Raw genomic sequence first — 27,718 nt, forward strand, 5'->3', positions numbered from 1 at the left:
CTGGTGTGGAATTGACACAGCGCGGCTTTGTCACAGTGGATCAGGTGTGTGTGTGTGTGTGTACATGTGCACGCATGGATGTGTTTTGTATGTTTGTATGTTTACATGTGTGTGTGTGCCTGTGTGCACCGATGTGTTTTGTTTCTGTGTGTGTGTGTGTGTGTGTGTGTGTGTGTGTGTTTGTGTGTAGTAGTAGCAGTAGTAGTAGTAGTGGTGGTAGTTTTCATCATCGTCATTGATTTTATCTTTCTCACTTTAATTGACAATGTGTGTGTGTGCGTATGTATGTTTTGTGTATGTGTGTTGACGTGTGGTAGTAGTCTTTGTTGTTGTCATCTTTGGTTTTCATTTTTCTGCTGGAGTGGTTGTGTTGTGTATGTGTTGTGTATGTACTGTGTTGTGATTGCGTTGTGTATGTGGTGTGTTGTGTTGTGTGTGGTGTGTTGTGTGTGTGTGTGTGTGTGTGTGAGTGCATGCGTGTGTGTGTGCATGCGTGCGTGCGTCTCTGTCTCTCTGTCTGTCTCTCTGTCTCTGTGTGTGTGTCTGTGCCTGTATGTCTGTCTGAGACACAGTGCGTGAGTACCTTTAACCTGTGAAGCTGTGTGACGCAGTGCATGAGTACCTTGCTGTGTGACGCAGTGCATGAGTACCTTGCTGTGTGATGCAGTGCATGAGTACCTTGCTGTGTGACGCAGTGCATGAGTACCTTGCTGTGTGACGCAGTGCATGAGTACCTTGCTGTGTGACGCAGTGCATGAGTACCTTGCTGTGTGACGCAGTGCATGAGTACCTTGCTGTGTGACGCAGTGCGCGAGTACCTTGCTGTGTGATGCAGTGCATGAGTACCTTGCTGTGTGATGCAGTGCATGAGTACCTTGCTGTGTGACGCAGTGCGTGAGTACCTTGCTGTGTGACGCAGTGCCTGAGTACCTTGCTGTGTGACGCAGTGCATGAGTACCTTGCTGTGTGACGCAGTGCATGAGTACCTTGCTGTGTGACGCAGTGCATGAGTACCTTGCTGTGTGACGCAGTGCATGAGTACCTTGCTGTGTGACGCAGTGCATGAGTACCTTGCTGTGTGACGCAGTGCATGAGTACCTTGCTGTGTGACGCAGTGCATGAGTACCTTGCTGTGTGATGCAGTGCATGAGTACCTTGCTGTGTGATGCAGTGCATGAGGACCAGTGCGGATGGAGTGTTCGCTGCAGGAGACATCGCCCAGTTCCCTCTCTTTGTCAACGACGGTCAGCCGGCCAACGTCCAGCACTGGCAGATGGCGCTGCAGCAAGGTCAGTGTCTTGTGTGTCATCATCACCATTGTTATTGTTATTGTCGTCATCACCATCATCATCATCATCATCGTTGTTCGTCATCACCATCATCATTGTCACCTCCATTATTATCATCATTGTCAGTGCCATGTTTCCTGGTGGGTTCGGTGCGATAGCAGTTTCCTGGTGGGTTTGGGTTTGGTATGATGGCTGTTTGCTGGTGGGTTTGGTACGATTGCTGTTTGCTGGTGGGTTTGGGTTTGGTTCGATAGCTGTTTGCTGGTGGGTTTGGTACGATAGCTGTTTGCTGGTGGGTTTGGTACGATTGCTGTTTGCTGGTGGGTTTGGGTTTGGTTCGATAGCTGTTTCCTGGTGGGATTGGTATGATAGCTGTTTCCTGGTGGGTTTGGTATGATAGCTGTTTGCTGGTGGGTTTGGTACGATAGCTGTTTGCTGGTGGGTTTGGTATGATAGCTGTTTGCTGGTGGGTTTGGTATGATAGCTGTTTGCTGGTGGGTTTGGTACGATAGCTGTTTGCTGTTTCCTGGTGTGTTTGGTACGATAGATGTTTGCTGGTGGGTTTGGTATGATAGCTGTTTGCTGGTGGGTTTGGTACGATAGCTGTTTGCTGGTGTGTTTGGTACGATAGCTGTTTGCTGTGGGTTTGGGTTTGGTACAATAGCTGTTTGCTGTGGGTTTGGGTTTGGTACAATAGCTGTTTCCTGGTGGGTTTGGTACGATAGCTGTTTGCTGGTGTGTTTGGGTTTGGTACGATAGCTGTTTCCTGGTGGGTTTGGGTTTGGTTGCTGTTTGCTGGTGGGTTTGGGTTTGGTACGATAGCTGTTTCCTGGTGGGTTTGGTACGATAGCTGTTTCCTGGTGGATTTGGTTCGATAGCTATTTCCTGGTAGGTTTGGTATGATAGCTGTTTCCTGGTAGGTTTGGGTTTGGTATGATAGCTGTTTCCTGGTGGGTTTGGTATGATAGCTGTTTCCTGGTGGGTTTGGTGCGATAGCTGTTTCCTGGTGGGTTTGGGTTTGGTATGATAGCTGTTTCCTGGTGGGTTTGGTACGATAGCTGTTTCCTGGTGGGTTTGGTACGATAGCTGTTTCCTGGTAGGTTTGGGTTTGGTACGATAGCTGTTTGCTGGTGGGTTTGGTACGATAGCTGTTTCCTGGTGGGTTTGGGTTTGGTACGATAGCTATTTCCTGGTAGGTTTGGGTTTGGTACGATAGCTATTTCCTGGTAGGTTTGGGTTTGGTACGATAGCTGTTTCCTGGTAGGTTTGGTGCAATAGCTGTTTGCTGGTGGGTTTGGGTTTGGTGCGATAGCTGTTTGCTGGTGGGTTTGGGTTTGGTATGATAGCTGTTTGCTGGTGGGTTTGGTACGATAGCTGTTTCCTGGTAGGTTTGGGTTTGGTACGATAGCTGTTTGCTGGTGGGTTTGGTGCGATAGCTGTTTCCTGGTAGGTTTGGGTTTGGTACGATAGCTGTTTCCTGGTAGGTTTGGGTTTGGTACGATAGCTATTTCCTGGTAGGTTTGGGTTTGGTACGATAGCTGTTTCCTGGTAGGTTTGGGTTTGGTACGATAGCTGTTTCCTGGTAGGTTTGGTGCGATAGCTGTTTCCTGGTGGGTTTGGGTTTGGTATGATAGCTGTTTCCTGGTGGGTTTAGTGCGATAGCTGTTTCCTAGTGGGTTTGGGTTTGGTATGATAGCTGTTTGCTGGTGGGTTTGGTGCGATAGCTGTTTCCTGGTGGGTTTGGGTTTGGTACGATAGCTGTTTGCTGGTGGGTTTGGTATGATTGCTGTTTGCTGGTGGGTTTGGGTTTGGTATGATAGCTGTTTGCTGGTGGGTTTGGTACGATAGCTGTTTGCTGTTTCCTGGTGTGTTTGGTACGATAGCTGTTTGCTGGTGGGTTTGGTACGATAGCTGTTTGCTGGTGTGTTTGGTACGATAGCTGTTTCCTGGTGTGTTTGGTACGATAGCTGTTTCCTGGTAGGTTTGGGTTTGGTACGATAGCTGTTTGCTGGTGGGTTTGGTACGATAGCTGTTTGCTGGTGGGTTTGGTACGATAGCTGTTTCCTGGTGGGTTTGGTACGATAGCTGTTTGCTGTGGGTTTGGGTTTGGTACAATAGCTGTTTCCTGGTGGGTTTGGTACGATAGCTGTTTCCTGGTGGGTTTGGGTTTGGTACGATAGCTGTTTCCTGGTGTGTTTGGTGCGATAGCTGTTTCCTGGTGGGTTTGGGTTTGGTATGATAGCTGTTTCCTGGTGGGTTTGGTACACAGTATTTGGTATAATAGCTGTTTCCTGCTATGTGCTTGCAGTGTGTGTGTGTGTATGTGTGTGTGTGTGTGTGTGTTGCGTTTGCACGTCTGTGTGAGTTTGCACACATGTTTTGGTGTGTGCAATTTCGCTGAATGTGACCCAGTTTTATCGTTTTATTTTGATCATATGCCTTCTCTATGTCTTTAATATATTGACTGTTTTGTTGATTTTGTTTAATTTTTTTTCATGTCATTTTATGTCAGTATTTTGCTCAAACATAGGGTAGGCTGTCAAGGCCTGACTGGCATGTTGGGTTTTTGGAAAAGTGGAGCATTTGCTCCGTTTTTTCATTTTCTTTTTCATTTTTTTTAAAAAGCAGATGTGGTATGGATCAGTTTGCAAGATTTGACACTGCCTTGAAACTGATGGTGAAACTGGTTTCAGGTCATATCACTGCCCTGAACATGGGTAATGAAACTGGTTTCTAGGTAGTTTCGCTGCCCTGAACATGAATAGTGAAACTGGTTTCAGTTCATTTCGCTGCCCTTAAAAATACTGGTAAAAATGGTTTCAGTTCATATCGCTGCCCTGAACATGGATAATGAAACTGGTTTCAGGTTGTGTCACTGTCCTGAACATGGATAATGAAATTGGTTTCAGTTCATATCGCTGCCCGGAACATGGATAATGAAACTGGTTTCAGTTTGTATCACTGCCCTGAACATTGATAATGAAACTGGTTTCAGTTTGTATCACTGCCCTGAGCACTGATAATGAAACTGGTTTCAATTTGTACCACTGCCCTGAACATGGATAATGAAACTGGTTTCAGTTCGTATCATTGCCCTGAACATGGATAATGAAACTGGTTTCAGGTCGTATCGCTGCTTTGAACATGGACAATGAAACTGGTTTCAGGTCGTATCGCTGCCCTGAACATGCTGGGAAAAAGTGTGGCCATCCACAGTGTTCCCTACTTCTGGACCGTCATGTATGGCAAGAGTGTCAGATACACAGGTAGTGTCCAGCTGTACCCATATAACACCATGCTTATCATTGTACCTGTTTAACTCACTCAGTACGGCCAGTCCTCTCTTCTCCTCTACACAGACCCATCGGATGTCCAGTGGGTGTCTGAATGACCCAAGCTTTAGCTTCCGTCGTCAGAATTGTGGTATTCTTTGTCAACATTCACCTCTTCAGTATAAGAGCCTTCCGCTTGCAATATTTGGATGATGGTAACTGGGGTGAAACACTGTTAACGTCGTCTCTTTCACCGTTCGTATGGAGAGAGTTAATGTACATCTGTTTATAACACCATACTGATTATGATTATACCTGTTTAATGTACACCTGTTTATAACACCATACTGATTATGATTATACCTGTTTAATGTACACCTGTTTATAACACCATACTGATTATGATTATACCTGTTTAATGTACACCTGTTTATAACACCATACTGATTATGATTATACCTGTTTAATGTACACCTGTTTATAACACCATACTGATTATGATTATACCTGTTTAATGTACACCTGTTTATAGCACCATACTGATTATGATTATACCTGTTTAATGTACACCTGTTTATAACACCATACTGATTATGATTATACCTGTTTAATATACACCTGTTTATAACACCATACTGATTATGATTATACCTGTTTAATGTACACCTGTTTATAACACCATACTGATTATGATTATACCTGTTTAATGTACACCTGTTTATAACACCATACTGATTATGATTATACATGTTTAATGTACCTTTGTATATAAGACTGATTATGATTATACTGGTTGTCAGTAACCACTGCACACACTGACTGCTGTCTGTCTTGTTGTCAGTAACCACTGCACACACTGGCTGCTGTCTGTCTGGTTGTCAGTAACCACTGCACACACTGACTGCTGTCTGTATGGTTGTCAGTAACCACTGCACACACTGACTGCTGTCTGTCTGTCTGGTTGTCAGTAACCACTGCACACACTGACTGCTGTCTGTCTGGTTGTCAGTAACCACTGCACACACTGACTGCTGTCTGTATGGTTGTCAGTAACCACTGCACACACTGACTGCTGTCTGTCTGGTTGTCAGTAACCACTGCACACACTGACTGCTGTCTGTCTGTCTGGTTGTCAGTAACCACTGCACACACTGACTGCTGTCTGTATGGTTGTCAGTAACCACTGCACACACTGACTGCTGTCTGTCTGGTTGTCAGTAACCACTGCACACACTGACTGCTGTCTGTCTGGTTGTCAGTAACCACTGCACACACTGACTGCTGTTTGTATGGTTGTCAGTAACCACTGCATACACTGACTGCTGTCTGTATGGTTGTCAGTAACCACTGCACACACTGACTGCTGTCTGTCTGGTTGTCAGTAACCACTGCACACACTGACTGCTGTCTGTCTGGTTGTCAGTAAGCACTGCACACACTGACTGCTGTCTGCATGGTGGTCAGTAACCACTGCACACACTGACTGCTGTCTGTCTCTATGGTTGTCAGTAACCACTGCACACACTGACTGCTGTCTGTCTGGTTGTCAGTAACCACTGCACACACTGACTGCTGTCTGTCTGTCTGGTTGTCAGTAACTACTGCACACACTGACTGCTGTCTGTCTGGTTGTCAGTAACCACTGCACACACTGACTGCTGTCTGTCTGGTTGTCAGTAACCACTGCACACACTGACTGCTGTCTGTCTGGTTGTCAGTAAGCACTGCACACACTGACTGCTGTCTGCATGGTGGTCAGTAACCACTGCACACACTGGCTGCTGTCTGTATGGTTGTCAGTAACCACTGCACACGCTGACTGCTGTCTGTCTCTATGGTTGTCAGTAACCACTGCACACACTGACTGCTGTCTGTCTGGTTGTCAGTAACCACTGCACACACTGACTGCTGGTTGTCAGTAACCACTGCACACACTGACTGCTGTCTGTCTGTCTGGTTGTCAGTAACCACTGCACACACTGACTGCTGTCTGTATGGTTGTCAGTAACCACTGCACACACTGACTGCTGTCTGTCTGTCTGGTTGTCAGTAACCACTGTACACACTGACTGCTGTCTGTATGGTTGTCAGTAACCACTGCATACACTGACTGCTGTCTGTCTGTCTGGTTGTCAGTAACCACTGCACACACTGACTGCTGTCTGTCTGTCTGGTTGTCAGTAACCACTGCACACACTGACTGCTGTCTGTCTGTCTGGTTGTCAGTAACCACTGCACACACTGACTGCTGTCTGTCTGGTTGTCAGTAACCACTGCAGACACTGACTGCTGTCTGTCTTGTTGTCAGTAACCACTGCAGACACTGACTGCTGTCTGTCTCTATGGTTGTCAGTAACCACTGCACACACTGACTGCTGTCTGTCTGGTTGTCAGTAACCACTGCACACACTGACTGCTGTCTGTCTGGTTGTCAGTAACCACTGCACACACTGACTGCTGTCTGTCTTGTTGTCAGTAACCACTGCACACACTGACTGCTGTCTGTCTGTATGGTTGTCAGTAACCACTGCACACACTGACTGCTGTCTGTCTGGTTGTCAGTAACCACTGCACACACTGACTGCTGTCTGTCTGTCTGGTTGTCAGTAACCACTGCACACACTGACTGCTGTCTGTCTGTCTGGTTGTCAGTAACCACTGCACACACTGACTGCTGTCTGTCTGTATGGTCGTCAGTAACCACTGCACACACTGACTGCTGTCTGTCTGTCTGGTTGTCAGTAACCACTGCACACACTGACTGCTGTCTGTCTGTCTGGTTGTCAGTAACCACTGCACACACTGACTGCTGTCTGTCTGTATGGTCGTCAGTAACCACTGCACACACTGACTGCTGTCTGTCTGTCTGGTTGTCAGTAACCACTGCACACACTGACTGCTGTCTGTCTGTCTGGTTGTCAGTAACCACTGCACACACTGACTGCTGTCTGTCTGGTTGTCAGTAACCACTGCACACACTGACTGCTGTCTGTCTGGTTGTCAGTAACCACTGCACACACTGACTGCTGACTGTCTGGTTGTCAGTAACCACTGCACACACTGACTGCTGTCTGTCTGTCTGGTTGTCAGTAACCACTGCACACACTGACTGCTGTCTGTCTGGTTGTCAGTAACCACTGCACACACTAACTGCTGTCTGTATGGTTGTCAATAACCACTGCACACACTGACTGCTGTCTGTCTGGTTGTCAGTAACCACTGCACACACTGACTGCTGTCTGTCTGGTTGTCAGTAACCACTGCACACACTGACTGCTGTCTGTCTGGTTGTCAATAACCACTGCACACACTGACTGCTGTCTGTCTGGTTGTCAGTAACCACTGCACACACTGACTGCTGTCTGTCTGCATGGTTGTCAGTAACCACTGCACACACTGACTGCTGTCTGTCTGTCTGGTTGTCAGTAACCACTGCACACACTGACTGCTGTCTGTCTGGTTGTCAGTAACCACTGCACACACTGACTGCTGTCTGTATGGTTGTCAGTAACCACTGCACACACTGACTGCTGTCTGTCTGGTTGTCAGTAACCACTGCACACACTGACTGCTGTCTGTCTGGTTGTCAGTAACCACTGCACACACTGACTGCTGTCTGTCTTTCTGGTTGTCAGTAACCACTGTACACACTGACTGCTGTCTCTATGGTTGTCAGTAACCACTGCACACACTGACTGCTGTCTGTCTGTCTGGTTGTCAGTAACCGCTGCACACACTGACTGCTGTCTGTCTGTATGGTTGTCAGTAACCACTGCACACACTGACTGCTGTCTGTCTGGTTGTCAGTAACCACTGCACACACTGACTGCTGTCTCTATGGTTGTCAGTAACCACTGCACACACTGACTGCTGTCTGTCTGTATGGTTGTCAGTAACCACTGCACACACTGACTGCTGTCTGTCTGGTTGTCAGTAACCACTGCACACACTGACTGCTGTCTCTATGGTTGTCAGTAACCACTGCACACACTGACTGCTGTCTGTCTGTCTGGTTGTCAGTAACCACTGCACACACTGACTGCTGTCTGTCTGTCTGGTTGTCAGTAACCGCTGCACACACTGACTGCTGTCTGTCTGTATGGTTGTCAGTAACCACTGCACACACTGACTGCTGTCTGTCTGGTTGTCAGTAACCACTGCACACACTGACTGCTGTCTCTATGGTTGTCAGTAACCACTGCACACACTGACTGCTGTCTGTCTGTCTGGTTGTCAGTAACCACTGCACACACTGACTGCTGTCTGTATGTATGGTTGTCAGTAACCACTGCACACACTGACTGCTGTCTGTCTGTCTGGTTGTCAGTAACCACTGCACACACTGACTGCTGTCTGTCTGTCTGGTTGTCAGTAACCACTGCACACACCGACTGCTGTCTGTCTGGTTGTCAGTAACCACTGCACACACTGACTGCTGTCTGTCTGTATGGTTGTCAGTAACCACTGCACACACTGACTGCTGTCTGTCTGGTTGTCAGTAACCACTGCACACACTGACTGCTGTCTGTCTGTCTGGTTGTCAGTAACCACTGCACACACTGACTGCTGTCTGTCTGGTTGTCACTAACCACTTCACACACTGACTGCTGTCTGTCTGGTTGTCAGTAACCACTGCACACACTGACTGCTGTCTGTATGGTTGTCAGTAACCACTGCACACACTGACTGCTGTCTGTCTGGTTGTCAGTAAGCACTGCACACACTGACTGCTGTCTGCATGGTGGTCAGTAACCACTGCACACACTGGCTGCTGTCTGTATGGTTGTCAGTAACCACTGCACACGCTGACTGCTGTCTGTCTCTATGGTTGTCAGTAACCACTGCACACACTGACTGCTGTCTGTCTGGTTGTCAGTAACCACTGCACACACTGACTGCTGGTTGTCAGTAACCACTGCACACACTGACTGCTGTCTGTCTGTCTGGTTGTCAGTAACCACTGCACACACTGACTGCTGTCTGTATGGTTGTCAGTAACCACTGCACACACTGACTGCTGTCTGTCTGTCTGGTTGTCAGTAACCACTGTACACACTGACTGCTGTCTGTATGGTTGTCAGTAACCACTGCATACACTGACTGCTGTCTGTCTGTCTGGTTGTCAGTAACCACTGCACACACTGACTGCTGTCTGTCTGTCTGGTTGTCAGTAACCACTGCACACACTGACTGCTGTCTGTCTGGTTGTCAGTAACCACTGCACACACTGACTGCTGTCTGTCTGGTTGTCAGTAACCACTGCACACACTGACTGCTGACTGTCTGGTTGTCAGTAACCACTGCACACACTGACTGCTGTCTGTCTGTCTGGTTGTCAGTAACCACTGCACACACTGACTGCTGTCTGTCTGGTTGTCAGTAACCACTGCACACACTGACTGCTGTCTGTCTGGTTGTCAGTAACCACTGCACACACTGACTGCTGTCTGTCTGGTTGTCAGTAACCACTGCACACACTGACTGCTGTCTGTCTGGTTGTCAATAACCACTGCACACACTGACTGCTGTCTGTCTGGTTGTCAGTAACCACTGCACACACTGACTGCTGTCTGTCTGCATGGTTGTCAGTAACCACTGCACACACTGACTGCTGTCTGTCTGTCTGGTTGTCAGTAACCACTGCACACACTGACTGCTGTCTGTCTGGTTGTCAGTAACCACTGCACACACTGACTGCTGTCTGTATGGTTGTCAGTAACCACTGCACACACTGACTGCTGTCTGTCTGGTTGTCAGTAACCACTGCACACACTGACTGCTGTCTGTCTGGTTGTCAGTAACCACTGCACACACTGACTGCTGTCTGTCTTTCTGGTTGTCAGTAACCACTGTACACACTGACTGCTGTCTCTATGGTTGTCAGTAACCACTGCACACACTGACTGCTGTCTGTCTGTCTGGTTGTCAGTAACCGCTGCACACACTGACTGCTGTCTGTCTGTATGGTTGTCAGTAACCACTGCACACACTGACTGCTGTCTGTCTGGTTGTCAGTAACCACTGCACACACTGACTGCTGTCTCTATGGTTGTCAGTAACCACTGCACACACTGACTGCTGTCTGTCTGTATGGTTGTCAGTAACCACTGCACACACTGACTGCTGTCTGTCTGGTTGTCAGTAACCACTGCACACACTGACTGCTGTCTCTATGGTTGTCAGTAACCACTGCACACACTGACTGCTGTCTGTCTGTCTGGTTGTCAGTAACCACTGCACACACTGACTGCTGTCTGTCTGTCTGGTTGTCAGTAACCGCTGCACACACTGACTGCTGTCTGTCTGTATGGTTGTCAGTAACCACTGCACACACTGACTGCTGTCTGTCTGGTTGTCAGTAACCACTGCACACACTGACTGCTGTCTCTATGGTTGTCAGTAACCACTGCACACACTGACTGCTGTCTGTCTGTCTGGTTGTCAGTAACCACTGCACACACTGACTGCTGTCTGTATGTATGGTTGTCAGTAACCACTGCACACACTGACTGCTGTCTGTCTGTCTGGTTGTCAGTAACCACTGCACACACTGACTGCTGTCTGTCTGTCTGGTTGTCAGTAACCACTGCACACACGACTGCTGTCTGTCTGGTTGTCAGTAACCACTGCACACACTGACTGCTGTCTGTCTGTATGGTTGTCAGTAACCACTGCACACACTGACTGCTGTCTGTCTGGTTGTCTGTAACCACTGCACACACTGACTGCTGTCTGTCTGTCTGGTTGTCAGTAACCACTGCACACACTGACTGCTGTCTGTCTGTCTGGTTGTCAGTAACCACTGCACACACCGACTGCTGTCTGTCTGGTTGTCAGTAACCACTGCACACACTGACTGCTGTCTGTCTGTATGGTTGTCAGTAACCACTGCACACACTGACTGCTGTCTGTCTGGTTGTCAGTAACCACTGCACACACTGACTGCTGTCTGTCTGTCTGGTTGTCAGTAACCACTGCACACACTGACTGCTGTCTGTCTGGTTGTCAGTAACCACTTCACACACTGACTGCTGTCTGTCTGGTTGTCAGTAACCACTGCACACACTGACTGCTGTCTGTATGGTTGTCAGTAACCACTGCACACACTGACTGCTGTCTGTCTGGTTGTCAGTAAGCACTGCACACACTGACTGCTGTCTGCATGGTGGTCAGTAACCACTGCACACACTGGCTGCTGTCTGTATGGTTGTCAGTAACCACTGCACACAGCTGACTGCTGTCTGTCTCTATGGTTGTCAGTAACCACTGCACACACTGACTGCTGTCTGTCTGGTTGTCAGTAACCACTGCACACACTGACTGCTGGTTGTCAGTAACCACTGCACACACTGACTGCTGTCTGTCTGTCTGGTTGTCAGTAACCACTGCACACACTGACTGCTGTCTGTATGGTTGTCAGTAACCACTGCACACACTGACTGCTGTCTGTCTGTCTGGTTGTCAGTAACCACTGTACACACTGACTGCTGTCTGTATGGTTGTCAGTAACCACTGCATACACTGACTGCTGTCTGTCTGTCTGGTTGTCAGTAACCACTGCACACACTGACTGCTGTCTGTCTGTCTGGTTGTCAGTAACCACTGCACACACTGACTGCTGTCTGTCTGTCTGGTTGTCAGTAACCACTGCACACACTGACTGCTGTCTGTCTGTCTGGTTGTCAGTAACCACTGCACACACTGACTGCTGTCTGTCTGGTTGTCAGTAACCACTGCAGACACTGACTGCTGTCTGTCTTGTTGTCAGTAACCACTGCACACACTGACTGCTGTCTGTCTCTATGGTTGTCAGTAACCACTGCAGACACTGACTGCTGTCTGTCTGGTTGTCAGTAACCACTGCACACACTGACTGCTGTCTGTCTGGTTGTCAGTAACCACTGCAGACACTGACTGCTGTCTGTCTGTCTGGTTGTCAGTAACCACTGCACACACTGACTGCTGTCTGTCTGTATGGTCGTCAGTAACCACTGCACACACTGACTGCTGTCTGTCTGTCTGGTTGTCAGTAACCACTGCACACACTGACTGCTGTCTGTCTGTCTGGTTGTCAGTAACCACTGCACACACTGACTGCTGTCTGTCTGGTTGTCAGTAACCACTGCACACACTGACTGCTGTCTGTCTGGTTGTCAGTAACCACTGCACACACTGACTGCTGACTGTCTGGTTGTCAGTAACCACTGCACACACTGACTGCTGTCTGTCTGTCTGGTTGTCAGTAACCACTGCACACACTGACTGCTGTCTGTCTGGTTGTCAGTAACCACTGCACACACTAACTGCTGTCTGTATGGTTGTCAATAACCACTGCACACACTGACTGCTGTCTGTCTGGTTGTCAGTAACCACTGCACACACTGACTGCTGTCTGTCTGGTTGTCAATAACCACTGCACACACTGACTGCTGTCTGTCTGGTTGTCAGTAACCACTGCACACACTGACTGCTGTCTGTCTGCATGGTTGTCAGTAACCACTGCACACACTGACTGCTGTCTGTCTGTCTGGTTGTCAGTAACCACTGCACACACTGACTGCTGTCTGTCTGGTTGTCAGTAACCACTGCACACACTGACTGCTGTCTGTATGGTTGTCAGTAACCACTGCACACACTGACTGCTGTCTGTCTGGTTGTCAGTAACCACTGCACACACTGACTGCTGTCTGTCTGGTTGTCAGTAACCACTGCACACACTGACTGCTGTCTGTCTTTCTGGTTGTCAGTAACCACTGTACACACTGACTGCTGTCTCTATGGTTGTCAGTAACCACTGCACACACTGACTGCTGTCTGTCTGTCTGGTTGTCAGTAACCGCTGCACACACTGACTGCTGTCTGTCTGTATGGTTGTCAGTAACCACTGCACACACTGACTGCTGTCTGTCTGGTTGTCAGTAACCACTGCACACACTGACTGCTGTCTCTATGGTTGTCAGTAACCACTGCACACACTGACTGCTGTCTGTCTGTATGGTTGTCAGTAACCACTGCACACACTGACTGCTGTCTGTCTGGTTGTCAGTAACCACTGCACACACTGACTGCTGTCTCTATGGTTGTCAGTAACCACTGCACACACTGACTGCTGTCTGTCTGTCTGGTTGTCAGTAACCACTGCACACACTGACTGCTGTCTGTCTGTCTGGTTGTCAGTAACCGCTGCACACACTGACTGCTGTCTGTCTGTATGGTTGTCAGTAACCACTGCACACACTGACTGCTGTCTGTCTGGTTGTCAGTAACCACTGCACACACTGACTGCTGTCTCTATGGTTGTCAGTAACCACTGCACACACTGACTGCTGTCTGTCTGTCTGGTTGTCAGTAACCACTGCACACACTGACTGCTGTCTGTCTGGTTGTCAGTAACCACTGCACACACTGACTGCTGTCTGTCTGTCTGGTTGTCAGTAACCACTGCACACACTGACTGCTGTCTGTATGGTTGTCAGTAACCACTGCACACACTGACTGCTGTCTGTATGTATGGTTGTCAGTAACCACTGCACACACTGACTGCTGTCTGTCTGTCTGGTTGTCAGTAACCACTGCACACACTGACTGCTGTCTGTATGGTTGGTTGTCAGTAACCACTGCACACACTGACTGCTGTCTGTCTGGTTGTCAGTAACCACTGCACACACTGACTGCTGTCTGTCTGTATGGTTGTCAGTAACCACTGCACACACTGACTGCTGTCTGTCTGTCTGGTTGTCAGTAACCACTGCACACACTGACTGCTGTCTGTATGGTTGTCAGTAACCACTGCACACACTGACTGCTGTCTGTCTGGTTGTCAGTAACCACTGCACACACTGACTGCTGTCTGTCTGTATGGTTGTCAGTAACCACTGCACACACTGACTGCTGTCTGTCTGTCTGGTTGTCAGTAACCACTGCACACACTGACTGCTGACTGTGTGGTGTGTGCAGGTTATGGAGCTGGGTATGATGACATCGTCATCCATGGAGACCTGAGTGTCCCTCAGTTTGCTGCTTTCTACACTAAGTGAGTGAACCCAGTCTGTCTCGTCTCTTCTTCATATGTGGTCAGTGAGCTGTGTACTGTCTGTCCATCAGCCGTGTGGTCAGTGAGCTGTGTACTGTCTGTCCATCAGCCATGTGGTCAGTGAGCTGTGTACTGTCTGTCCAGCCATGTGGTCAGTGAGCTGTGTACTGTCTGTCCAGCCATGTGGTCAGTGAGCTGTGTACTGTCTGTCCATCAGCCGTGTGGTCAGTGAGCTGTGTACTGTCTGTCCAGCCTTGTGGTCAGTGAGCTGTGTACTGTCTGTCCATCAGCCATGTGGTCAGTGAGCTGTGTACTGTCTGTCCATCAGCCATGTGGTCAGTGAGCTGTGTACTGTCTGTCCATCAGCCATGTGGTCAGTGAGCTGTGTACTGTCTGTCCATCAGCCTTGTGGTCAGTGAGCTGTGTACTGTCTGTCCACCAGCCCTGTGGTCAGTGAGCTGTGTACTGTCTGTCCATCAGCCATGTGGTCAGTGAGCTGTGTACTGTCTGTCCATCAGCCGTGTGGTCAGTGAGCTGTGTACTGTCTGTCCAGCCATGTGGTCAGTGAGCTGTGTACTGTCTGTCCATCAGCCATGTGGTCAGTGAGCTGTGTACTGTCTGTCCAGCCTTGTGGTCAGTGAGCTGTGTACTGTCTGTCCATCAGCCTTGTGGTCAGTGAGCTGTGTACTGTCTGTCCATCAGCCTTGTGGTCAGTGAGCTGTGTACTGTCTGTCCATCAGCCGTGTGGTCAGTGAGCTGTGTACTGTCTGTCCAGCCTTGTGGTCAGTGAGCTGTGTACTGTCTGTCCAGCCCTGTGGTCAGTGAGCTGTGTACTGTCTGTCCAGCCATGTGGTCAGTGAGCTGTGTAATGTCTGTCCATCAGCCTTGTGGTCAGTGAGCTGTGTACTGTCTGTCCATCAGCCATGTGGTCAGTGAGCTGTGTACTGTCTGTCCAGCCTTGTGGTCAGTGAGCTGTGTACTGTCTGTCCATCAGCCTTGTGGTCAGTGAGCTGTGTACTGTCTGTCCATCAGCCTTGTGGTCAGTGAGCTGTGTACTGTCTGTCCATCAGCCATGTGGTCAGTGAGCTGTGTACTGTCTGTCCAGCCATGTGGTCAGTGAGCTGTGTAATGTCTGTCCATCAGCCTTGTGGTCAGTGAGCTGTGTACTGTCTGTCCATCAGCCTTGTGGTCAGTGAGCTGTGTACTGTCTGTCCATCAGCCATGTGGTCAGTGAGCTGTGTACTGTCTGTCCATCAGCCGTGTGGTCAGTGAGCTGTGTACTGTCTGTCCAGCCATGTGGTCAGTGAGCTGTGTACTGTCTGTCCATCAGCCATGTGGTCAGTGAGCTGTGTACTGTCTGTCCATCAGCCTTGTGGTCAGTGAGCTGTGTACTGTCTGTCCATCAGCCATGTGGTCAGTGAGCTGTGTACTGTCTGTCGATCAGCCTTGTGGTCAGTGAGCTGTGTACTGTCTGTCCAGCCATGTGGTCAGTGAGCTGTGTACTGTCTGTCCAGCCATGTGGTCAGTGAGCTGTGTACTGTCTGTCCATCAGCCATGTGGTCAGTGAGCTGTGTACTGTCTGTCCATCAGCCGTGTGGTCAGTGAGCTGTGTACTGTCTGTCCAGCCATGTGGTCAGTGTGCTGTGTACTGTCTGTCCATCAGCCATGTGGTCAGTGAGCTGTGTACTGTCTGTCCAGCCTTGTGGTCAGTGAGCTGTGTACTGTCTGTCCAGCCATGTGGTCAGTGAGCTGTGTACTGTCTGTCCATCAGCCTTGTGGTCAGTGAGCTGTGTACTGTCTGTCCATCAGCCTTGTGGTCAGTGAGCTGTGTACTGTCTGTCCATCAGCCGTGTGGTCAGTGAGCTGTGTACTGTCTGTCCAGCCATGTGGTCAGTGAGCTGTGTACTGTCTGTCCAGCCTTGTGGTCAGTGAGCTGTGTACTGTCTGTCCAGCCTTGTGGTCAGTGAGCTGTGTACTGTCTGTCCAGCCATGTGGTCAGTGAGCTGTGTACTGTCTGTTCAGCCATGTGGTCAGTGAGCTGTGTACTGTCTGTCCATCAGCCATGTGGTCAGTGAGCTGTGTACTGTCTGTCCATCAGCCATGTGGTCAGTGAGCTGTGTACTGTCTGTCCATCAGCCTTGTGGTCAGTGAGCTGTGTACTGTCTGTCCAGCCTTGTGGTCAGTGAGCTGTGTACTGTCTGTCCATCAGCCTTGTGGTCAGTGAGCTGTGTACTGTCTGTCCATCAGCCTTGTGGTCAGTGAGCTGTGTACTGTCTGTCCATCAGCCGTGTGGTCAGTGAGCTGTGTACTGTCTGTCCAGCCATGTGGTCAGTGAGCTGTGTACTGTCTGTCCATCAGCCTTGTGGTCAGTGAGCTGTGTACTGTCTGTCCATCAGCCTTGTGGTCAGTGAGCTGTGTACTGTATGTCCATCAGCCGTGTGGTCAGTGAGCTGTGTACTGTCTGTCCAGCCATGTGGTCAGTGAGCTGTGTACTGTATGTCCATCATGTTGGTACAACACTAGGCCACTGTAGTAACTGTAGTCATCATAATGGTACAATACCAGACCACTGTAGTAACTGTAGTCATCATAATGGCACAAGTATAACACTAGACCACTGTAGTAACTGTAGTCATCATAATGGCACAAGTATAACAGTAGACCACTGTAGTAACTGTAGTCATCATTATGGCACAAGTATAACACTAGATCACTGGAGTAACTGTAGTCATCATAATGGCACAAGTATAACACTAGACCACTTTAGTAACTGTAGTCATCATTATGGCACAAGTATAACACTAGGCCACTGTAGTAACTGTAGTCATCACGATGGCACAAGTACAACACTAGACCACTGTAGTAACTGTAGTCATCATAATGGCACAAGTATAACACTAGACCACTGTAGTAACTGTAGTCATCATGATGGCACAAGTATGACACTAGACCACTGTAGTAACAGTGGTCATCATGATGGCACAAGTATGACACTAGACCACTGTAGTAACAGTGGTCATCATGATGGCACAAGTATGACACTAGACCACTGTAGTAACAGTGGTCATCATGATGGCACAATTATGACACTAGGCCACTGTAGTAACAGTGGTCATCATGATGGCACAATTATGACACTAGGCCACTGTAGTAACAGTGGTCATCATGATGGCACAAGTATAACACTAGACCACTGTAGTAACAGTGGTCATCATGATGGCACAAGTATAACACTAGGCCACTGTAGTAACTGTAGTCATCATGATGGCACAAGTATAACACTAGACCACTGTAGTAACAGTAGTCATCATGATGGCACAAGTACAACACTAGACCACTGTAGTAACAGTAGTCATCACGATGGCACAAGTATGACACTAGACCACTGTAGTAACAGTGGTCATCATGATGGCACAAGTATGACACTAGGCCACTGTAGTAACAGTGGTCATCATGATGGCACAAGTATGACACAAGGCCACTGTAGTAACAGTGGTCATCATGATGGCACAAGTATGACACTAGACCACTGTAGTAACAGTAGTCATCATGATGGCACAAGTATAACACTAGACCACTGTAGTAACTGTAGTCATCATGATGGCACAAGTATAACACTAGACCACTGTAGTAACTGTAGTCATCATGATGGCACAAGTATAACACTAGGCCACTGTAGTAACTGTAGTCATCATGATGGCACAAGTATAACACTAGACCACTGTAGTAACTGTAGTCACCATGATGGCACACGTACAACACTAGGTCACTGTAGTCATCATAATGGCACAAGTATAACACTAGACCACTGTAGTAACAGTAGTCATCATGATGGCACAAGTATAACACTAGACCACTGTAGTAACAGTAGTCATCATGATGGCACAAGTATAACACTAGACCACTGTAGTAACAGTAGTCATCATGATGGCACAAGTACAACACTAGACCACTGTAGTAACAGTAGTCATCATGATGGCACAAGTATAACACTAGACCACTGTAGTAACAGTAGTCATCATGATGGTACCAGAACCAAAACACGCCTGTATGACGGAATGAACGGCAAATTCTGATGTGCAGGAAAGACAAGGTGTTGGCTGTGGCCAGTTTGGCCTTTGACCCCATCGTATCCCAGGCTGCCTGTCTGATGGAGCAAGGGGGGACCATTCTCAAGTCTGAGATCATGTATGTGACCTTCTGTAATGTTTTGGGCTTCCTGTTGGAATGCTGTATTCTGAAGCCTGTGGTCATGTATATTACCTTTTTTGTATTGTATTGGGCTTCCTTTCAGTTTGTTATGTCTGTGGGGCTGGTGTGTATAATTTGTTGTGTGATGGTAAGAATGAGATAATAATGATGATAAAAAAAAAAAAGATAACAGTAATGATGACCGTACTTTAATACAGAACTTTCCTCTCAAACCTCTCAAGAGCACTTTTCAATAAGACATCAGTCAGACACAAAGCACAGAAGAACACACACATATGTACATGCATGCACAACACAACTAATATATCACTTCAAGTGGAAAGACGTTAAACTGAATGCACACACACACATGCAGAACACACACACACACACACACACACACACACACACACACACACACACACACATACACATGGAAGATATTAATGCTGATCCACAGAAAACAGATGTGGAATGGAATTTCTTAATTATGCAGAGACTGCTTGAAAGGACTGTTCTTGATGATGATGGAGTCTCCCGTCGGTCCGACGGATGAGTAGGCAGGCAGGCTTATCTGTTGGTGTGTTTTGTCCTCATATGGGAGAAGAGGCCGATTCTGGATGCGCAGCACTTCCCACAGGTGTTGCAAGGGAAAACATCTCCAGAAGTTGAGCCCTGCTTCCTTCGCTCACGCTTCTCCTTAATGGCCAGCGTTCTCTTGTTTTCAAACGTCTTTATGCCACTAGAGCACAGCATCCTCCAGCGACAGCGGTCAAGGGCATCAGTTTCCCAGGAAGCGATGTCTGTGTCACAGGCTTTGAGGTTTGTCTTCAAGGTGTCCTTGAAGCGCTTGCAGGGTCTTCCAAGTTCACGGTGGCCTTCCTTCAGCTGGCCATACAAAAGCATCTTCAGGATCCTGCTGTTCTTAGATTTGTATTAAAGGATGTGAGTGAAGGACTGTGACAGACTGACAAAGGCAGTGAATTCCTGGTCTGTACAGCTGAACAACTATCAACTCTCACGCTGTGTTTTCTCTCTGTTGAAATTGGCCAGGCAAAACATCGTACCATCAGCAGAAGAGCGCACACCTTGAAAGGACATTTCAGCTTAAAACATGTTGTAAAAAGGGGTGGAGTGACTGAAGATAGGAGGGAGGATGTAGGGGTAGGGTGTAGAATGGTAGGATCACAGGTAGAGGACAGGTGCACACTCCACTCTCTCCTCGTACCACAAGCAGGGTAAGATGATTTGAGGTGTTTTATTTTCTGTGACTAAAACAGCACTTAGCAGCACATCCTAACTTAGCAGCACATCCTAACTTAGCAGTTAGCAGCACACAGCCCTCCTGGTCAACAGATGTCTCTCTCAGTGGAGCCTCAGTCTCTCACTCTGGCTCCCAAGTTTGCTAACGGCAGGGAAAAGGCTGTAGCCACGTGAGCTTGCTGTGTATATTCATGCTTTCCCAACTGGTACAAACCAATGGACCAATCATCCCAACACACTCTAGTCTGTGTCTACGATTTAGAGGCACAGCATCACCTGATTGGTTTTAAACACGGTATGTGTATAAAATATTGCAAACGGACACCTCTGGTTGGTCACAAGATGACCGATGGCAGGGATGCAACACACACACACTGTTCTAATCCCAACAAACACTTCAGCAGGGAAAGGGGGGTGGGGGATGAGGAGAGTGGGGGAGGAGGGAGTTGAAATGGTGTGTGGGAGGTTAATTGTTCTGGCTATGTTTGACTGTGAGGTGCCTGCAAGTGGCTTAAAGTCTTAACTCCCGAGAGCAAGGTTTCGGTTCTAGCTCCGCCCCTTTTCTCTGCATTCAAATTTTGTATTACGTGTAGCTGACACATTTTGTACTTTCCAAAGTCAATTCAGGTCTAGATTGGAAGCTGCTAGGCAAATCTCGCTCTCTGCCATAAATGAAGCCAAACCGTAGCTTTATTAGGCTTTTATTTTGAATAAACCTTCACCGACGTCACAGTGTCAGACTCTGGTGAGAAACTGGCTTGATTCAAATCGCCCGCCATTTATAGTCCGGTTCAGGCTTTAACAACAGAGATGGTGGGTGGGCTTAGCAAGGGAGGAGAGGGCTGGGAGAGAGGTGGGGGGCGGAGACGGAAGGGACTTCCTGTGGCTCAACACGAAGCCAGTGTCATTCTTTAAAAAGAGGCCTACAACACTGAGACTTACATGTCTCAAAAATGAGTTTGGCGACAGGAGTTTGAACCTGTTGGAGAGGGTTGAGGTGCGCTGTGGACAGCCAGCCAGTATGAACTGTAGTAGTCTGATCTTGATCAATGACCTTTGTTTTCATATTGGTTTTGTAATTTTAGTTCTTTGTGTTTGTGTGTGTGTTGAGTATGTGTGATCCAAGTTTGTTGTTTATTTATTTTTTTACAGTCCAATTTTTTCTTTCAGGGATGATCCTAAAAGTTGGGTCAGTCGTCTCAAAGAGTGATGCTCTCCACCATCGTTGAGCAAAGGAAGGTCAGCAAGGGTCAAGCGGCATTGTCCGCCCCTGATGGAAATGCAGTATCGCAGATTGGCATCGTTTTGTGGACTTGAAGAAAAAAAAAGGGATTGTGCTGATGACAGAAATCTGGGAAGCTGAATATGGTTTGACTTGACAAGATGTTTGCTTTGGGTGTGTGGGAATATTCCATGGACTTCATCCTTTGGCCATTAAGCTGCAGACTTTTGACTTCACAGTCAGAACTCACAGTCATGACAGCAGTGGCAAGCTTGAATACAATTTGGATTACAAGTTTCTTTTTATCATATATTTTCATTTTGATTTTTTTCTTTTTCAGATAGCCTGTAGGATTATCTGGGTTGTAAAAAGTGAATTGTACAGAACTAAGATTCTTATAACATGTGATATTACTGGAAATCATCTTCTGGGTGTTGGTGACACACTGTTGACCTTGGACTTTGTGTACATCTGAATACATCTGAATCCATCTGAATGCTCCATGTCCATCTCACTCAGGACAGATTACAAGCTAGCTGCTGTTTATTTTAATGTCATGATCCATACAGCATCCACATACCACCACCCCGTGAGGATGCCGGGGAGTCTTTCAGTATTCTTCTTCTTTTTCGTTCATGGGCTGCAACTCCCACCTTCACTTGCATGTACACGAGTGGGCTTTTAAGTGGATGACCATTTTTACCCCGCCATGTAGGCAGCCATACTCCGTTTTCAGGGGTGTGCATGCTGGGTTTGTTTTTGTTTCCATAACCCACCGAACGCTGACGTGGATGACAGGATCTTTAGCATGCATATTTGATCTTCTGCTTGCGTATACACACAAAGGGGGTTCAGGCACTAGCAGGGCTGCACATATGTTGACCTGGGAGACTGGAAAAAAATCTCCACCCTTTACCCACGAGGCGCCATTACAGAGATTCGAACCTGGGACCCTCAGATTGAAAGTCCAATGCTTTAACCACTCAGCTATTGCGCCCGTCTCTTTCAGTATAAATAGCATCCCCGCTTTCTGGAAATTCTGTGCTAGATATTTCCTCATTTCTATCGCTCTCTTGTTTCTGCCTTGTTTCTGCCTTCACTGTTGTCTCCTTTTTCTGCCTTCCCAGTCCATTCCCCTTTCTTTTTTCAAACAAGCCTTGACACTTTTTTTTCTCTTTTCCATAATCTGTGATGTACTATCTGTGCTGTTTTGCTCTAGCAATTAGGTAGTGAGATTGTCAACACTGGGATGGGCTCCAGCTGCCCATTCTGCAGTGTTATTTTCATATATGGCCTATTTTATGCCTTTTTTTGTTTGGCTTTGAAGTATTGTTGTAGTTTTTTTTTTCCTTTTTTATGATTTTTTAAAATCTGGGGATGATAAATTAAGAGGAATGGCTTGCATGCTTAGCATGGCCTAGTCTCACTTGCCATAAGGAGCTAAATGGTTGGGATACTGTGTCTTGAACTATGTTTTGTGGGTTTGTCTTACTGACTTTTTTGGTGTGTAAATGTGACAGTTTTGTGTTGATGTGGTTGAGCATTTGTATGGATTGTCCTGATATGGCCCTGTGTGGTCGGCTATTCCCTCATGTTGATGTATAGTGACTAGGTCTGTATTCCCCCATGTTGATATACAGTGACTAGGTCTGTGTTCCCCCATGTTGATGTACAGTGACTAGGTCTGTATTCCCCCATGTTGATGTACAGTGACTAGGTCTGTATTCCCCCATGTTGATGTACAGTGACTAGGTCTGTATTCCCCATGTTGATGTACAGTGACTAGGTCTGTATTCCCCCACGTTGATGTACAGTGACTAGGCCTGTATTCCCCCACGTTGATGTACAATGACTAGGTCTGTATTCCCCCATGTTGATGTACAGGTACTAGGTCTGTATTCCCCCATGTTGATGTACAGTGACTAGGTCTGTATTCCCCCATGTTGATGTACAGTGACTAGGTCTGTATTCCCCCCATGCTGATGAACAGTGACTAGGTCTGTATTCCCCCATGTTGATGTATAGTGACTAGGTCTGTATTCCCCCATGTTGATGAACAGTGACTAGGTCTGTATTCCCCCGTGTTTATGTACAGTGACTAGGTCTGTATTCCCCCGTGTTTATGTACAGTGACTAGGTCTGTATTCCCCCCATGTTGATGAACAGTGACTAGGTCTGTATTCCCCCATGTTGATGAACAGTGACTAGGTCTGTATTCCCCCACGTTGATGTACAGTGACTAGGTCTGTATTCCCCCATGTTGATGCACAGTGGCTAGGTCTGTATTCCCCCATGTTGATGTATAGTGACTAGGTCTGTATTCCCCCATGTTGATGTACAGTGACTAGGTCTGTATTCCCCCACGTTGATGTATAGTGAATAGGTCTGTATTCCCCCATGCTGATGAACAGTGACTAGGTCTGTATTCCCCCATGTTGATGAACAGTGACTAGGTCTGTATTCCTCCTGTTGATGTACAGTGACTAGGTCTGTATTCCCCATGTTGATGTACAGTGACTAGGTCTGTATTCCCCATGTTGATGTACAGTGACTAGGTCTGTGTTCCCCCATGTTGATGTACAGTGACTAGGTCTGTGTTCCCCATGTTGATGTACAGTGACTAGGTCTGTATTCCCCATGTTGATGTACAGTGACTAGGTCTGTATTCTCCCATGCTATTTCCAGTTTTCATACACTGACTTGGCCTATATTCCCCATGTTGATGTCCAGTTTTCATACAGTGACTAGGTCTGTATTCCCCCATGTTGATGTCCAGTTTTCCTACAGTGACTAGGTCTGTATTCCCCCTTGATGTCCAGTTTTCCTACAGTGACTAGGTCTGTATTCCCCCTTGATGTCCAGTTTTCCTACAGTGACTAGGTCTGTATTCCCCCATGTGATGTCCAGTTTTCCTACAGTGACTAGGTCTGTATTCCTCCATGTTGATGTCCAGTTTTTCTACAGTGACTAGGTCTGTATTCCCCCATGTTGTCCAGTTTTCCTACAGTGACTATGTCTGTATTCCCACTTGATGTCCAGTTTTCCTACAGTGTTGGGTTACGCTGCTGGTCAGGTATCTGCTTGGCAGATGTGGTGTAGCGTATATGGATTTGTCCGAACGCAGTGACGCCTCCTTCAGCTACTGAAACTGAAACTCCTACAGTGACTAGGTCTGTATTCCCCCTTGATGTCCAGTTTTCCTACAGTGACTAGGTCTGTATTCCCCTCATGTTGATGTCCAGTTTTCCTACAGTGACTAGGTCTGTATTCCCCCATGTGATGTCCAGTTTTCCTACAGTGACTAGGTCTGTATTCCCCCCATGTGATGTCCAGTTTTCCTACAGTGACTAGGTCTGTATTCCCCCTTGATGTCCAGTTTTCCTACAGTGACTAGGTCTGTATTCCCCCATGTTATGTCCAGTTTTCCTACAGTGACTAGGTCTGTATTCCCCCCATGTTGATGTCCAGTTTTCCTACAGTGACTAGGTCTGTATTCCCCCTTGATGTCCAGTTTTCCTACAGTGACTAGGTCTGTATTCCCCCATGTTATGTCCAGTTTTCCTACAGTAACTAGGTCTGTATTCCCCCTTGATGTCCAGTTTTCCTACAGTGACTAGGTCTGTATTCCCCCTTGATGTCCAGTTTTCCTACAGTGACTAGGTCTGTATTCCCCCCATGTTGATGTCCAGTTTCCCTACAGTGACTAGGTCTGTATTCTCCCATGTTGATGTCCAGACCTTTGGTCCACTTTACATATCAATAGCAAGGTACTGATCTGCAGTGATGACAAATGTCTGTTCAGTTTGCAGTTTCAGAACTTTCCAGCAGCAATTTTCCCTCATGGCATGTCAACATGAATTGGAAAATGAATGGTCATATTTTCTTGTTTCTTTTTGACAGTGACTGCAAATTTTGAAACTGCAAACCTCTCCGCTGTTTGTCATCACTGCAGATAGGTTTCTGGGTATTACTGTGCAAAGTGGACCTCCTTCTTCTTCTTCTGTGTTCACTCGTATGACCGTTTTTACCCCACCATGTTGGCAGCCATACTCCGCTTTCTGGGGTGTGCATGCTGGGTATGTTCTTGTTTCCATAACCCACCGAACGCTGACATGGATTACGGGATATTTAACGTGCGTATTTGATCTTTTGCTTGCATATACACACGAAGAGGGTTCAGGCACTAGCAGGTCTGCACATATGTTGACCAGGGAGATCGTAAAAATCTCCACCCTTTACCCACCAGGCGCCGTCACTGTGATTCGAACCCAGGACCCTCAGATTGACAGTCCAACGCTTTAACCACTCAGCTATTGCGCCCGTCAAAGTGGACCAAAGGTCTGGATGTTGGATTAAGGAATGTATATTTGTCTGTGGTAATAATTTATTCACTTGTTTTGTAACATCTCCATGGCCTTGTGTTTGTTAGGTCCCATTACCCGTGGTGATTTTTCGTTAAATTGCACATTGTCAACCTGATTGGTGGGAATAATAAACAGAGCACTGCACGGTGTGGATTCTTTATTGTCAGTAAAATTAGAAGGAAAAAAATTACAAAAGGGGAGGAATGACAAAGGTGGACTTAGTATATATATGCATTGGCCATGCCTTTCCCTTTCAGAAGAAAATAATGCAAAAAATAAAAAAAAACGTTGATTATTTTCATTTTTATTGGCGAAATCATGCCAAAATATTAAGCTTAATCATCCGAAAACAAAGCGGGGGTACATTAACATAGTAAGTTTGTGAATCGGCCGTTCCTCCCCCTTGTAAATCAGTTAAGCCCTAGCAAGTCTGTCACTGAAGCACCGCCCCCTTCCCCCCCCAACTCATGTTCAGAGGCAGGTTCAAGTATGGGTGCTGGTCTGTCTCTGCGGAGAGCATCCAAGAGTTAATGTTCCACAACTGAACATGTCATTGACATGAAGAACCAAGTGGCCACCATCTCCCGTCACTCTAACCTCACAACTGAATTGACCCGTTTCAATGACGATTAAATGTTGACCCACCCATATAGATTAACCTAACAGAACAAAAGGTCCACGTTTTGTTTCTCCATGTATAAAGTAACCTAACAGAACAAAGGTTGACACTGTTTCTCCATGTACAAGTTAACCTAACAGAACACGGGCCCATGTTTTGTTTCTCCATGTACAAATTAGCCTAACAGAACACAGGCCCATGTTTTGTTTCTCCATGTACAAATTAGCCTAACAGAACACAGGCCCATGTTTTGTTTCTCCGTGTACAAATTAACCTAACAGAACACAGGCCCATGTTTTGTTTCTCTGTGTACAAATTAACCTAACAGAACAAAGGTCTACACTATTTCTCTATGTATAAATCAACCAAACAGAAGAAAGGTCCACGTTTTGTTTCTCCATGTATAAAACCTTATACAACAAAGATCCATGTCTTGTTTCTCCATGTATAAACCCTAACACAACAAAGGTCCACGTCTTGTTTCTCCATGTATAAAACCTAACACAAAGGTCCATGTCTTGTTTCTCCATGTATAAACCCTAACACAACAAATGTCCATGTCTTGTTTCTCCATGTATAAACCCTAACAAAGGTCCATGTCTTGTTTCTCCATGTATAAACCCTCCATGTATAAACCCTAACACAAAGGTCCATGTCTTGTTTCTCCATGTATAAACTCTAACACAACAAAGGTCCATGTCTTGTTTCTCCATGTATAAACCCTAACACAACAAAGGTCCATGTCTTGTTTCTCCATGTATAAAACCTTACACAACAAAGGTCCATGTCTTGTTTCTCCATGTATAAAACCTTACACAACAAAGGTCCATGTCTTGTTTCTCCATGTATAAACCCTAACACAACAAAGGTCCATGTCTTGTTTCTCCATGTATAAACCCTAACACAAAGGTCCATGTCTTGTTTCTCCATGTATAAACCCTAACACAACAAAGGTCCATGTCTTGTTTCTCCATGTATAAACCCTAACACAAAGGTCCATGTCTTGTTTCTCCATGTATAAACCCTCCATGTATAAACCCTAACACAAAGGTCCATGTCTTGTTTCTCCATGTATAAACCCTAACACAACAAAGGTCCATGTCTTGTTTCTCCATGTATAAACCCTAACACAACAAAGGTCCATGTCTTATTTCTCCATGTATAAACCCTAACACAACAAAGGTCCATGTCTTGTTTCTCCATGTATAAACCCTAACACAACAAAGGTCCATGTCTTATTTCTCCATGTATAAACCCTAACACAAAGGTCCATGTCTTAATTCTCCATGTATAAACCCTAACACAACAAAGGTCCATGTCTTGTTTCTCCATGTATAAACCCTAACACAACAAAGGTCCATGTTTCGTTTCTCCATGTATAAACCCAAACACAAAGGTCCATGTCTTGTTTCTCCATGTATAAACCCTAACACAAAGGTCCATGTCTTGTTTCTCCATGTATAAA

The 27,718-nt window shown here is 46.8% G+C and overlaps 1 protein-coding gene across 9 annotated transcripts in view; it reads left to right on the top strand.

Moving 5' to 3' along the window:
* The window catches only part of LOC143302215 (apoptosis-inducing factor 3-like), a 74,565-nt gene extending 48,784 nt beyond the window's left edge, over positions 1-25,781 (top strand). For 5 of the 9 annotated variants that reach the window (XM_076616783.1, XM_076616785.1, XM_076616787.1 and 2 more), the window contains 6 exons: positions 1-44; positions 1,172-1,289; positions 4,457-4,555; positions 14,519-14,594; positions 18,678-18,782; positions 21,219-25,781. The exon at positions 1-44 is cut by the window's left edge and continues 33 nt beyond it. In XM_076616783.1, coding sequence (XP_076472898.1) covers positions 1-44; positions 1,172-1,289; positions 4,457-4,555; positions 14,519-14,594; positions 18,678-18,782; positions 21,219-21,258 — 482 coding nt within the window. In that variant the 3' untranslated portion in view covers positions 21,259-25,781. The remainder of the gene's footprint in view (positions 45-1,171; positions 1,290-4,456; positions 4,556-14,518; positions 14,595-18,677; positions 18,783-21,218) is intronic. The other 4 variants (XR_013057915.1, XR_013057912.1, XR_013057913.1 and 1 more) reach the window with 4 other exon arrangements.
* Positions 25,782-27,718: the final 1,937 nt, after the last annotated feature.

The sequence above is a fragment of the Babylonia areolata genome, chromosome 29 (genome assembly GCF_041734735.1).
Source record: "Babylonia areolata isolate BAREFJ2019XMU chromosome 29, ASM4173473v1, whole genome shotgun sequence".
NCBI classification, from domain to species: domain Eukaryota; kingdom Metazoa; phylum Mollusca; class Gastropoda; order Neogastropoda; family Buccinidae; genus Babylonia; species Babylonia areolata.